Below are 13,180 nucleotides of genomic sequence, written 5' to 3'. Positions count from 1 at the left end.
AGAGTCGATAAAGACACCTATTATCCAGCAAGTGGCTGAGGCAGGACGTCCCATCTCATTCCATCCCGATCTCCATTTTCTCTTCCTTTATTTACATCCGTTTTGTTTGCAGACAAAAAGACTATCACGCACTATCAACTCCCCCCCCTTCCCCGATATAGAGTGATCGTTCCTTCATGTCCATTCTTCCCTGATTTGTTTTCATCCCATGATTATTATTTGAAAAAGAGGCGAGGCCTGGCTCTCCCTTACTGTCGTCTGTTAGGAACAAAAAAAAAAAAAGAAAAAAAAAAAAGAAAGTGAAACTCTCTCTGAGTGGTGACTATGTTTGCTCTATTGCAGTAGTTCCATCGAGCCCTACCATGGCAGCCTCTTCGGTCAGCCTCTCTTCAAACTGTAGCAGTACACACGGCATTTTCTCATTCTCACCTGCCAATGTCATCTCTGCAGTGAAACAAAAGAGCGCCTTTGCCCCCGTTGTCAGGCCCCAAGCATCTCCACCTCCTTCTTGCACCAGTGCAAATGGCAATGGACTTCAAGGTGAGAGCCGCCTCCCTCCTTTTATGACATCGCATTGCTGCCTCACTCTTTTGGCTCTTTTGAAAATGCCCCTTTTCTCGCTGCCATGCTGCTTCTCCAGCATGGTGGCCTTGTATCAATTATATATGTGTGTGGATGGCTGAGTGAACAAGTGGATGGATGACTGAAAGGAATTATGCATGTAGCATGGAGCGTGCATGCTTGGCTTTTACGTCTCAATTTATTTATCTAACATTAATGATTTAGGGGTGTCAAACGTCTCACGAGACTTCAGGCACAGTCGAACCGTCGTCCTATGTTTGCGTCCAGTGTATCGGTGACCGAATTACCAACCCGAGGAAGTCTTAACACAGAAGCGTCGCTTAAAATGCCGCGGCCATTCGACTGATGCATTATTCACTGCCTTCTATGCATTTGAACAACGTATGCTAAAATTCCCCAGTGCCTTTAACTGACCTTACCAGGTGTGCCGGGGTCATAAACAAACAAGGGTTGTGTAGGTCTTCTACGCAGCGCACCACTTCGAATAGACCCTGAATGAAAGATCTGTACATTCGCAGCCTTGAGAAAACACAAGCACGCACGTCACACAAGTCCTCGCCGTTTCCTCTGAATATTGTGGCTGGTTACGTTTTTTTTTTTTTCCACTGTAGTTATGAAAACAATGGGTCTTATACGGTGCTTACAGAGCAGACACATTAACATTTCATAGAGAGGCGCTGAGCTTTGGCTTCCTGTGCCAGCGGAGTAAGACATTGTTTTGATGAACACTGTAATGCGAGGCGGAGCTCACAAGTCGGCACGATAACAGAAAGAAACAGTTGTGAAATCCTCGGCAGGACAGCGTCATTCAGCAAATTAACGACTTCCTGAGCCTGTTGAGCCCGCTTGTATTTCCTCTCCGTCAAGGCCGAGTTGTTTGCTTTGAAAACATGTTTTAGCCATAGTGTGTGCATCCAAGATTAATAATGTTAGAGCTAATGAACTGGGAAATTAAAGTTCATGCTGCTACATGCATCCACTTATTAATATGTGGTTTGCAGAAATTAATGAGGAATGCCACGGCACTGGGTGCTTAGGCAAACTTAAAAGCACTTCAACCATGACTCCGCAAAGTAGCTAAAGGATGTTTTTTTTATTTTGAAAGATAGAAAAAAAAAATCCAGGCACTTCACTAGCCACCTAATTGTGGAGTAGATGAGTAGAGTTAATAAATCTTAGCACTTCTTTCTCTCTTCATCACAGCTCTCGACGGTGCCAGGATCTTGTGATTTCTTTCTTCAGCCGTGCTTTAGATCTTGGAATAAGGAAGGCAGATGTAGCATCGCAAATGGTCGAGGGTGAATTTTTCAATTTAGGGAAAAGACGAGAGGAAGGCATTCGCCAGCCAGAGAGAGCGCGAGGCCTCGGCTCGGTGACGTTAGCCGGAGTGGCCGTGTTGTTTCTCAGCTGTCAGCACGGACGCTCCCACGGGAGTCTGGTCTCTCTGATGGCCATTAACAAAACGCTAAAAGAAATCTCACACATGTGGGAGCGGGGATACTTTCTCCTCAAAATGTCAGAAAGCACCTCATTTAAAATGTTGATCTTTCCAGAGTGTCTTAAAGGAGGAAAAAAATTCTGCTTTTTACCTGATAAAAGTTCGACGTGACAGTTTTTCCAAACACAGAAATCTGTGCCATGCCTCGTCTGTCAAAGTGAAGGAAATGATCTGCTTTCTTTCTTTATCTTACAAGCAGTATTTATAGATATCTAGGACTAAAAATCTTTCTCTCTCTCCCTTTTTTTTCTAGCTATGTCCGGACTGGTGGTCCCTCCCATGTAAATTGCACTTCCACCACTTGTAAAGCAGCAGTGTCTGTGCAGTGAGCCTCGGGGTACGTCGAGGAACGTCCTCCTGAAACGATCGGCATCCGTCATGAAGTCATTCAACACCTACGTCTAATTCCGAGGAAGGAAAAAAAAAGAGACTTTGTTTTAAAGATTTTATTCAGACTAATGTAAATCGACATGCAAGAAACTTTGTCATGAACATTTGAAATTTATTGACTGAATTTCTTGTCATATTTTCACGTTTCTCTGTCTCGAAGAAGAAAAAAAAATCAAGGAAGAAAAAAATGACTATTTTGTATAAACCTTTCTGGTTTGTTCTTGGCTAGATCTTGTTATGTGTGGGGAGGAACCTTGTGGATATACCATTTGATGAAAACACACTGAAATGTCTCTGAATGTTTCTTTTCGAGTGATGCGCAGCCGTCGCACATCTCTATAATGTGAAGTCATTTCTTTCTTTTTTTTCGGTCATAAATTTTTGCTTTCATTTTTTATTTTTTTGCTTTTTCTCTCTTTTGATTTTGTGGTGAGAAAAATAGGGGCCAAGCCAATACTGCAGAGCCAACAAACTGGAAATCACGTAACCTAAAACATGAGTTATAAAAATGTAAAGTTTAAAGTGAATAGGAGTGAACGGGGAGGAACCGGCAGAGGAGATGTTATCATACATATTTCATCGCAAATGAACTTTGTAACTTATTGTAGGTAGAAATTGTAACTTTGATATCGCAAAAAATTCTCTTGCCTTCGACAAGCACACTAACAGAGACGAAACGCTACTGTCTGTTGGTTTAAAAAAAGAAAAAAAAGAAAAGCAAAAAAAAAAAAAAAAAAAAGAAGGAAAAATACTTCCACTGCTAAAGCTTCCTGTAAAGCGAGTGTGATCTGCAATGTTTTTCAACTTTTTGCTAGCACTGTATACTATTGCATTCTTAGGCTACTGTGGAGTCTATGTTTCTTGTACCAGAAAGTTGTCCTTTTACTTCTAGCTCCTTATTCCCTAATGTGTTTTGTATGTGGTTATACAATTGTAGACTTTTGTGATTTTGCCAAAGTTGTAGCTAAATATTTATACACTCGTCTTGAATTTTTTCCAGATCCACTTAAATATTTAGTACAGAGTTTTATTCCTACTGAAAAAACAGCTAGGAGTAAAATAGTCTTATACATTGCAACACTTTCACACAAACACTTGCGATCACTAAGGGGTTTTTTGTAACATATCAATTATAAATATTGTATTTATCTTTGAAATTTTTTTGTATATTGCTTTCCATACTTTTATTTTGAGCTCATATGTAATGTTTATTATAGCCAATATTGTGATGCAACACAGAATGTTAAAGCCAAGACCAGTTGCCACCATTTTTTTTTTTTTCTTGTTTAGGATCAATAGATGAATTTTCTCTCCATTTTATTTGTACTTTGTTACATCAGAAAAATTCCATAATTTTTATTTTATTTGCAGTTTGTGATTTAGAGCAACAATCAAATCCTTGTTTATTTTTGTATTCATTTTTAAATTATCTGAATTTTTTTTTTTTTTTTTTTTTTAATAAATCCTGTTTGTTGTATAGTCAAATAAATCGTTTGTGACACATGGCTGTAATAATAATAGTAGAATATGTGCATGTCAAGCAGCCCCAGGGGGGGGGAGAGATTCAATTGTGGTTGTAAATTTTGTTTTTTGTAGAATGTAAAAAGTCATTTTTACCTGCCACTCATGACTTTGCCGCATTATAGCTCAACCATGTTTACAGGGAATAAAGGAACAAAATAAAACAAAACAAGAAAAGGATTCAAGCGAAAGGAAAAAAAAGAAGAAAAAAGCAGGAACGGACACATACGTACGTCAGTCACTACTGTTTATTAAAATATGTCGGGGGGGTAAAAAAAAAAAAGCTCTGTCCAAACCTTTAGACTGAATCTGTTGAGAGGAATCTTTTCTGCTGTTTTAATAACAACCCATCCACCACAAAGCCAATCATTACCATTCAAATGATCAATGGTGTAAAAAGCACAAGCCTTTTTTTACTAAAAATAAAAAAGTGATTATTGTGACCCCTCATCCTTTTGACTATTTTGTCAGTTTCTTTTCTCTCAATTTTTTTTTCTTTTTTCTTTTCTTTTTTTTGTTGTTGTTGTTGTAAACATTCGATTTGCTATACTCCCTAAAGTAAGACTGATAATCCAGGGGGGGAAAAAATAAATAAATAAAAAGGTTAGAGTTTTGTATCATAAACGTATATGAAGAGCCGAGATTAAGATCTTCTATATTGTACATGTCATTTTGTAAGTACGCCATTATACAGCAGCATATACAGTACAGTAGCTAAACATATTAGTTAACCAGTCCACAAATTTCCTTCTTCTTCTCTCCCGATGAGTTTCGTTTGCCTAGCTGTGCCAAAATCAGCGACAAAATTTTTTCCCTTTTTTTTTTTGCACTTAACACTTTGTAAATCTCCTGTTGTACTGTTAAGTAGTCTGTTTCAAACCAAAAGGGGACGTTCCCTCTTGGCAATCTGCACACAAGTTTCCTTTAGCAGCAGGAAGCAAGGGCAGCTGTAGAAGGGAATGAGTGATGAATGTGCAATGCATTTGCTTTGTGATAGCTCAACAAAGCTTAGCTAAGTGGAGGAGCTGGGGAAGTCACCTTGAAAGTGAGAGGAACCCAAGGTTACATGAAGTGTATTTGTGAATATCGTCATTACTGCAACCTGGATTTTGTGTTTTTAGCCTAATTAGACCATGCACTCAGTGTTTTATTGCCATTAGTCTGAAGATTTCAGTAAATTGTAGATTGACTCTGTAAGGAGAAAATACTATTTTTGTTTCATGTATACATTTTTTTATGTTTATGTAAACATTTCTACATTTTACTGTACAAAGATGTTCATTTTACACAATATTTAATTAAAGTATTTCTTGTCTGTGACTGGCTCCTCCATGTAATCTTAATTTTGGAAATCTTTTTCCTCCTTTTCATACTTAAATATTAGTACCACTAATTTATTTATTTATTTATTTATGTTTTTATTTTTTTTATTTAAAAAAAAAAAACAAAAAACATCCCCAAGAGTGTACAAAACACAACTTTGATGAGCATGTGTTTTTTTGACACATCTCTCATTGATATTTTTCAAATCTAATCTAATCAGATGAAAGCAGTTTTTCCTCCCTCTCTCTCTCTCTCTCTCTCTCTCTCTCTCTCTCTCTCTCTCTCTCTCTCTCTCTCTCTCTCTCTGAGATGAAACATTACTTAAATAAACACTTGTGTTTTTTTTCCAATCCATAACGAATTAAATAAATAAATAAATAAATAAATAAATAAATAACCGACCAGCCAAAACAAACCCTAGATTTAGATATTTTTATGAGATAATTTATTCAAGAAAAAAAAAAATCCCTCCTGGCAGAGATCGATATAAAAACTTTGCCATAAGGAAACAGGCCTAGTTGTTGTGTGGTGTAGGCGAGAGACTGTAAGGCGAGTCTGGGTGTTTTGGGGTGAGCTGGTGACACAAGGCTTTCATCTTTTCACTCTTGTGAATTCCTGGAAGAAAATGGCAGTCTCGGGGGGAAGCAGCCCTCCTGCTCAGCCCACTGATCCCTGAAGAACAACTGCCATTTCACTTCGGCCTCTCCATGCTAGTTCCTCCTGCTTTGTGCTTGAGAGAATTGTGGTGGATATTTCGCTATAAACTTCATGCCTACGGCAACTCCGAAGAAAAGTGTAAATTTCGTAGACATTAACAAGGCACCAGTAGTTGGCCAGACGAACCTCTTTATCTGCGCATGATGTGAATTACAACCTACAGGCACACATGGGGTTTGTCACTCATCCATGCTTCATTAGCTAACTAGAAGCAGTAGCACTAGCCAATGTAGGGAAAATGAAAGGACAGTGCCAGTGCTAACCTTGACGAAGGTCGCGAGCTAGGTGTCTACCACGTTTGCCCATGACTGTCTCTGTCTCATCAGGAACCTGCTTAATAAGTGATTCGGCTGGATGCTTCATTGAACGCGCTGTTTGAAATGTAAGTTACGCAATTACAACCTAGAAAGAGTTCGGTTCGCTTTTACGGCAGTCATGCTATCTCCCGTGAAGGGTGACTTATAAGAGCAGGGTTTTAATTTCAGCACAGGTGATTTCATATGCATGTCATAAGTGGGATACAGTTTGTGAATTTGATGACAGCTTGTGATCTTCCCAATTAAACACTCATCTCACTTTCAGTGCTTGGTCATATATGAGGCATAAGAACTCAATTCATGGTCCATTTAATAGCTGGTGTCTCTCTGTTTTCAGAAAGTTTCGATTTGCTTTGAAGGCTTTATTTTTCTATTTCTTTTCAGTTAATAGAAAGCGTCCAGTTAAACCTCCGTTTTATTCTTCGTGGTGCAGGGCACCTAGCGTGCTTGGCAGTGGCAGCTCAAGCGGGTAAGGCTCTGGGTTGTTGATAGGGGTTGAAGCCCCAGCAGGGCCAAGCTGCCACTGTTGGGCCCTTGAGCAAGGCTCTTAACCCTCACCGCTCCAGGGGCACTGTATCATGGCTCTCCCTGTGCACTGACCACAACGTCCAACGTTGGGAATTTCACTGTGCTGTTATATTCAAAGTAATCAAACTTTGGACATTGGGGTCGTTGGGGAGTTTGGGGAGCTGGGAATACACCCTAAATAGGATGTCTGGTATACACACTCTTTCACATTTAGGGGCAAATCTACCTACTGGTGTGTTTTGTTGGGTAAAAGGCAAACTGGGAATGTGGAGGAAACCCATATAGACACTGGGAGATCAAGAGAAACTCCTCACAGACAGTAATGCAAGCTCAGGCTTGAAGCAGGAAGATGTGTGTACGCCTCCCTAATAACTCTGTTACATTTTATTTTATTTCTACAGCGCTTTTAGCAAGGGGCATTAACAGAAGGCAGCATTAGCAAAATATAAAAATTCAGGCTATAAATGATACGTTTCATTACATCACAATTTATCCCTAATTAGCAAGTCAAAGGTGACGCCGACAATATATATACTCACTGTAATTTGTTCCTTCATACACAAAGACTATATATTTCTGCTCTTTCTTCTAAACCTATTATATTATTCACTACTTATTCTAGTTTTGCCTAGTTTTGTTTACAAGAAACAAAGTCTAATTCATGTGGCTAGCACGCTATGCACTCTGCACCACAAAGAATCAGACTGAGGTTTACTCGGTCACTTTCTAATTAACTGAAAATAAATAGTCGATAAATTCCAGGGCCAAGGATAGCACATGCCTAAAAGGGGTGGTATCGTTTTGAACCCTTTATAGTTCTTATGTTTAAAAAGGTGCAAGGTGAAATCCATACTCATCAAGCAAGCCAAGGAAAACCTTATAAAGACCACATATGACTGGCCTCCCTCTTTCAAAACAAGCATGGCTGTTATCTTCTTCTATGAGCGCCTCTGGTTAGCAGGTCAGAAAATGTCAATTTCTCATCAAGACAACGGGCCTGCTTCAATTTTTTTTTTCTCCCGCTCAGAACGTAGACAATTAACAAGATGCAGAGCGCTTGCATCAGTGATTTGCAGGTTATTATGCAACCGCCCGCTGGCATAGATCTGGCCCTGCCTCAGATAATAGGGCTGCCTGATAGCTGCAGTGTCAATATGCCAAAGAACAACATTTGAATGTGAGCTGTTGTGCTTATTTGCCTCCAATGGATGATCTGTGGCCTGATAACCGAGCTCCTACCTGCCGAGGACGCGGCGTGACGCCTATCTGTGTCTCGCACAATTATTACAATGAACAAACTGGACAATGAAGAACCCCTGTCTTTATACCGGCTAGGGAGAATCAAACCCCCGTTTTACCTTCAAATAACTTCTTTTTATCTACTGAAAAAAGCACTTGAGAGCAAATCTAAATTCTATCAGAGGAAGTAAAACAACCCCCAATCAGATTAGGGATCGATCTTTGGCCGCTTGCCATTTGGGGAAGTATCTTTGACGTTGAGTTGAGATAACAGCCTCCATGTAGGAGTACAGAGACTGTTCTGAAGTGCTGCTGTATTTAAAGTTTAGCACTCATTATGTACGTAGTTATAGCGGATTATTAACGTATGATCGTACAGTTTATAATTAAGCTCGTATAGATCTATCAGCAGGTCTGTAAATTTATACAGGTCTACAAAATACGAACAGTACCAAAGATAATGAAGAGAATTTTTTGTTTTTGGGCTTCAAAGAAAAGTGTGTGGAAATAGACACACTTCAGAACAATCTGTGCTGTATCTCTGGTCATAAAGGCACAAAGGAACAGCCATTAAGGCAATTACAGGAGCAGCTGCAGGCCTGTGGCCCGGCACTGTTCTAACATCCAGCCCTGCGTCTCATTCTCTATGGATTCTGTAAATGCAGAGACAGAGCGATCCTGTGTGTGACGTGTTCACTGTTCATCAAAGAGTGGCCTCGCGCCGGCCCCGGACAGACCAGCACCTCACTCAATCACCCAGAAAGCCTCTTTATTACCCAACCCTAATGGCCATCCTCTGCCATATTTTTTAATGCAAGCATTAAATATTTATAAAAACCCAAGTCAATAATCCCTCATAACCCCAGACAGAGAGAGACGGACACTCATTCATTTACTGCGGCCCATGCACTCTGAAATAAAGCCAAAAGGTCAAGAGGTCGCTCAATCAAAGTGAGCCAAGGCCAGCCTGGAGCATCTGCTGTCATTATTATTAGGACAATTATTTCTGTAGTCACTAAAATTTCTACCAGAGTTCGCAGGACAATATTGAGCTACATTTTTTCTTTTTTTTTTTTATCAGAAAATGTGTGTGCATGTGTTTTGTAAGGAGCATGGGTTTGAACAGGGGCTTATGTATTGTTATCTATCATAGAGACTCTGCCTTCAATACCACACTCACAGGCCGTAAATCAGGGCTCTGGAGGTTCCCAAAGGAGAGAATCCATCGGTACAAAAGCCTCGTCCTGCATACACACTCCTCACCTTAGTCTCAGAGATGGATGTTAATGTGTTTTAGATCAACTTTCATAACCTTTAACAGGGTTGAGAATGCACAATACAAAAAAGACAGAGACTTTTGTTTTTTCTTGTTGATTCACAATAAATTTCTTTCTTTCAAATGCCGACTCTGAATGAATAGATAAAATGTCTTTTTGTAAAGTCTATTATTCTATTATCTGAATCTCTGAACTCAGCAGGAAGCTTTTGGTTTAGTAAATCTCTCTCGTCCATTTATTTCTTTCCTACAGGTAGGAATTAAATTGCAGAAAGATTTGTTCAGAAGGAAATAATGTCCAAACAGTGTTGTTCGATTGCTAAACAAGCACAGACCAAAAGTCGGTATCCAAAATGTATCAATGTCTATGAATAAAATAGCAAAGAGACTCTTGAAGCACAAGGGTAGGGGTAGTGGTGGTGGTGGGGGTATTTAGGGATTTAGTCCCTGGCGTCTATTGGGCACCGCTCTGAGACAAGGCCAACTGCAACAGCACTACAGCTCTTTCTTATTCCTTTCTTCTTTTTTTTCAGCTAGTCCTATCACCCCTGTTCTCCCACATGCACATTCCCACTACATGGCATAATCTTTGTTTTTGCAGTCTCAACTGTCGGTACCCATGGTGATATCCATGCCTAGCTGTCTGATGCCTCCTCATCTCTGTCTTTCACTTCTTTCCTTTCCTTTCCTCTCCCTTCATTCTACAGGCACTTTGACACTTGATACCAGTTGTTCCAGTAGCCCACCCTCCTCCTTCCACCCAGCCAATACACACACACACACACACACACACACACACACACACACACACACACACACACACACACACACACACACACACACACACACACAGAGCTCTCTAAAGGTTTTTGATATAAAGCCACATCCAGTTCAACAGTAGCTGCCTTTTTACCCAGAACCCAGTGGCACTCTTTTATTCAACTCCTAAAACAGTGCTGGTGTTAAAACTACTGCAACATTAAAGAGTACTAGAGCTAGATACTTTGCAACATGAATGACTCAACTTCAGTACAAACTCACTTTATCTATAACCGTCTGTCAAATTAATAAATACAAATGTAAATTATTTATTCGTTCAACTTCGGTCAGCATTGTGGTAAGTCCAGAGCTGATCCCAGGTACACTGGGTGCAAGGTAGGAATACACACTGCTTAGTACACAGGTTACTACACCAAATTTAGAGCTATGAGCAATTTAAAAGAGCCAGTTCACCTACTGGCATGTTCTTGTGAGGAGGAAGGAAACGACAGAGCCTGAAGGAAACACACTTGGACACAGAAAACATTTGAAATTCCACACAGACTGAAACCCAAAGCTCAGGTTCAAGCCACAGACTGTGGATCTGTGAGGCAGCAATACTACATGCTCCACCTAGGGCTTTTTATACTTGAACTAGTCAACTCGGTTATTCTAAACCTCGGCTAAACAGAATCTTGGGTTGTCTTGTTCCACATTTCAATCTGTTTATACTTTACATGAGGTTAACACTTAAGCTTAGCTAGTCGTAATCTGTTTTACACTCTATATTCCTACATCATGGGTTAATCATCTACATTTTATATTTGCTTTGTAAAGAATGTTTGGATAAATATAGCGTGTGATTCCTTTAAATAATGGCTTGTCTCAGTAAGAAAAAAAGTGTCTCTCTGAGCAGGTATTGTAATCTTTCAAAGCTTTCTAATCTCTTGGCGTTTTTCAAATTTTTTCATTGTGACGTATTTTGCCGTCGCTACCGCGGATGATTCTTTGAACTTCAGTTTTTTCCACCTGATGCTACCTACTAAGAGGGTTTTTTTCTGATTGAGTGCCTGTAATTATAACCCCACACATATTTGGCACAAATGTTCGACTAATGTTCGGAAAATTCGACTAAGCTGCCATTGTTGGGCCCTTGAGCAAGGCCCTTAACCATCTCATTGCTGACCCTAAGCTCTGGCCCTGTCTTCCTAACAAGCTGGTTTATTCAGTGAAATTAGCTTGATAAAGTATGTCTGACAAATAATAAAGGGTTCTTCTTCTCTTCACTACAAAAACATAACTAACACTGCTTCAGAGCAGGATTTCCTAAACCCGGGTAAAACACACTTCTAAATAACTAGTGTGAAATGTTCTTTTTCCCAGGGTTAAAAGTGGGGTTTACATTGCACATAAACTGGGCTTAAGCAGAGTTTGAAAAGAGCTAAAATGTGTAAATACATACTGCTTTCTAAGATGCTTACATGGATCCCGATATGGTTGAATTAAAGCTTCACTTCAAAGTATCATTCATTTCTACCGCTTATCCGAACTACCTCGGGTCACGGGGAGCCTATCTCAGGCATCATCAGGCATCAAAGCAGGATACACCCTGGATGGAGTGCCAACGCATCACAGGGCACACACACACACTCTCATTCACTCACATAATCACACACTACGGACAATTTTCCAGAGATGCCAATCAACCTACCATGCATGTCTTTGGACCGGGGGAGGAAACCGGAAAACATGCAAACTCCACACACGAGGCGGAGGCGGGAATCAAACCCCCAACCCTGGAGGTGTGAGGCAAAAGTGCTAACCACTAAGCCACCGTGTCCCCTTGTGGAAACAGGATACCTTTTATATAAAACACTAGTTCATAGCGGTCGTTGTAGTATTTACAACTGGTATGTGATTTATAACAAAGCCTTAGATGTCTTAATAGATTCCTATTCCAGATGTGTTATATGCTGTAATTCCCACTTTCCCTATTAGAATTAGTTCAATCTTTAGTTTACATCTAAACAAATAAAAGTTCAAAATGGCAGCTTTTTAATTACACTGATTGTACCGTTATCATTGACTCAGTTTGAATCTTCTCCTCCGAACAGACGGCCTTCTAGCTCACACTTTCCTGGCCCTGGGAAGCATGGAGTCTCTCATGTGCCACTAATTCCCCTGTCCTTCCCTCCCTCACACGATTGATCTTCAGTGGCCTATTGTTGAGCAGGTCTCACAAGATAATTGGGTGGATGATATGATTCATTAGGCAAATCAATTCCACAATCGTTCTGTAAATCAGTTGGGCTGGTGATTTATGGCAATTGATTTCTTGACAAATGTGCTCTCTGACAGATAAAACACAGCAACAGTCACCTTTTTTTGTTTACATGTTAATCATCAGACCAGCCAAGGAAAAGGAAAAAAAAAATATGAGGAGGAAAAAAGTCTGAGCAATTGAATCACTTCGTAAACGAAACAGGATTAAAATCATACAGCATGTACTGGATGCCTGCTAATAGGATGACTGACATAGATGTTTAATTATTGAATGATTGGATGTAATCTAAGCTCGTCTGCCACCTCGCTGTATAAACATCCCTTCTGCTTTTTCAGATAAATCTTTTTTTTTTTATCTTCATCTCCCTCACACTTGCTCACCTCTCTTTCCGAGTCACTGAGCTGAGTTCAGATAATAAGTTGTAGTGCAGATAACCTCGGTGCTTAAACACCTGAAAATGATCGGGAATTGTCGCACGCTAAGCTGCACAAGAATGCTAAAGTGACGGTGAATCACAATTCACGGATTAACCTTTAAAACCGGATCCAGCCATGGAGAACTGTGTAATGGCTTGTTCTGAAGACAACCTAACACCGCGGCCAGCACTTCTCAGTTCTTTTAAAGCTTTGTATTTCCAGCTAGATAATGCTACTTGTGAAAGGCTTCTGGAACATGCACAACAAAAGACAAAGCGCTGTCTTAAATGCTTATTTGTATCCAGCTGCGTGTCCATCTCTAACTGGCTG

At 40.0% G+C, this 13,180-nt stretch overlaps 1 protein-coding gene across 15 annotated transcripts in view; it reads left to right on the top strand.

Moving 5' to 3' along the window:
• The window catches only part of ebf3a (EBF transcription factor 3a), a 96,264-nt gene extending 90,953 nt beyond the window's left edge, over positions 1-5,311 (top strand). For 8 of the 15 annotated variants that reach the window (XM_047817776.1, XM_047817775.1, XM_027163148.2 and 5 more), the window contains exons 15-16: positions 343-540; positions 2,334-5,311. In XM_047817776.1, the coding sequence (XP_047673732.1) occupies positions 343-540; positions 2,334-2,365 (230 nt within the window). In that variant the 3' untranslated portion in view covers positions 2,366-5,311. The remainder of the gene's footprint in view (positions 1-342; positions 541-2,333) is intronic. The other 7 variants (XM_047817780.1, XM_047817784.1, XM_047817781.1 and 4 more) reach the window with 2 other exon arrangements.
• Positions 5,312-13,180: the final 7,869 nt, after the last annotated feature.

Source organism: Tachysurus fulvidraco, chromosome 8 (genome assembly GCF_022655615.1).
Source record: "Tachysurus fulvidraco isolate hzauxx_2018 chromosome 8, HZAU_PFXX_2.0, whole genome shotgun sequence".
NCBI lineage: Eukaryota > Metazoa > Chordata > Actinopteri > Siluriformes > Bagridae > Tachysurus > Tachysurus fulvidraco.
Note: the sequence above shows the minus strand (reverse complement) of the source record. Positions and strands in the feature narration are given on the sequence as shown.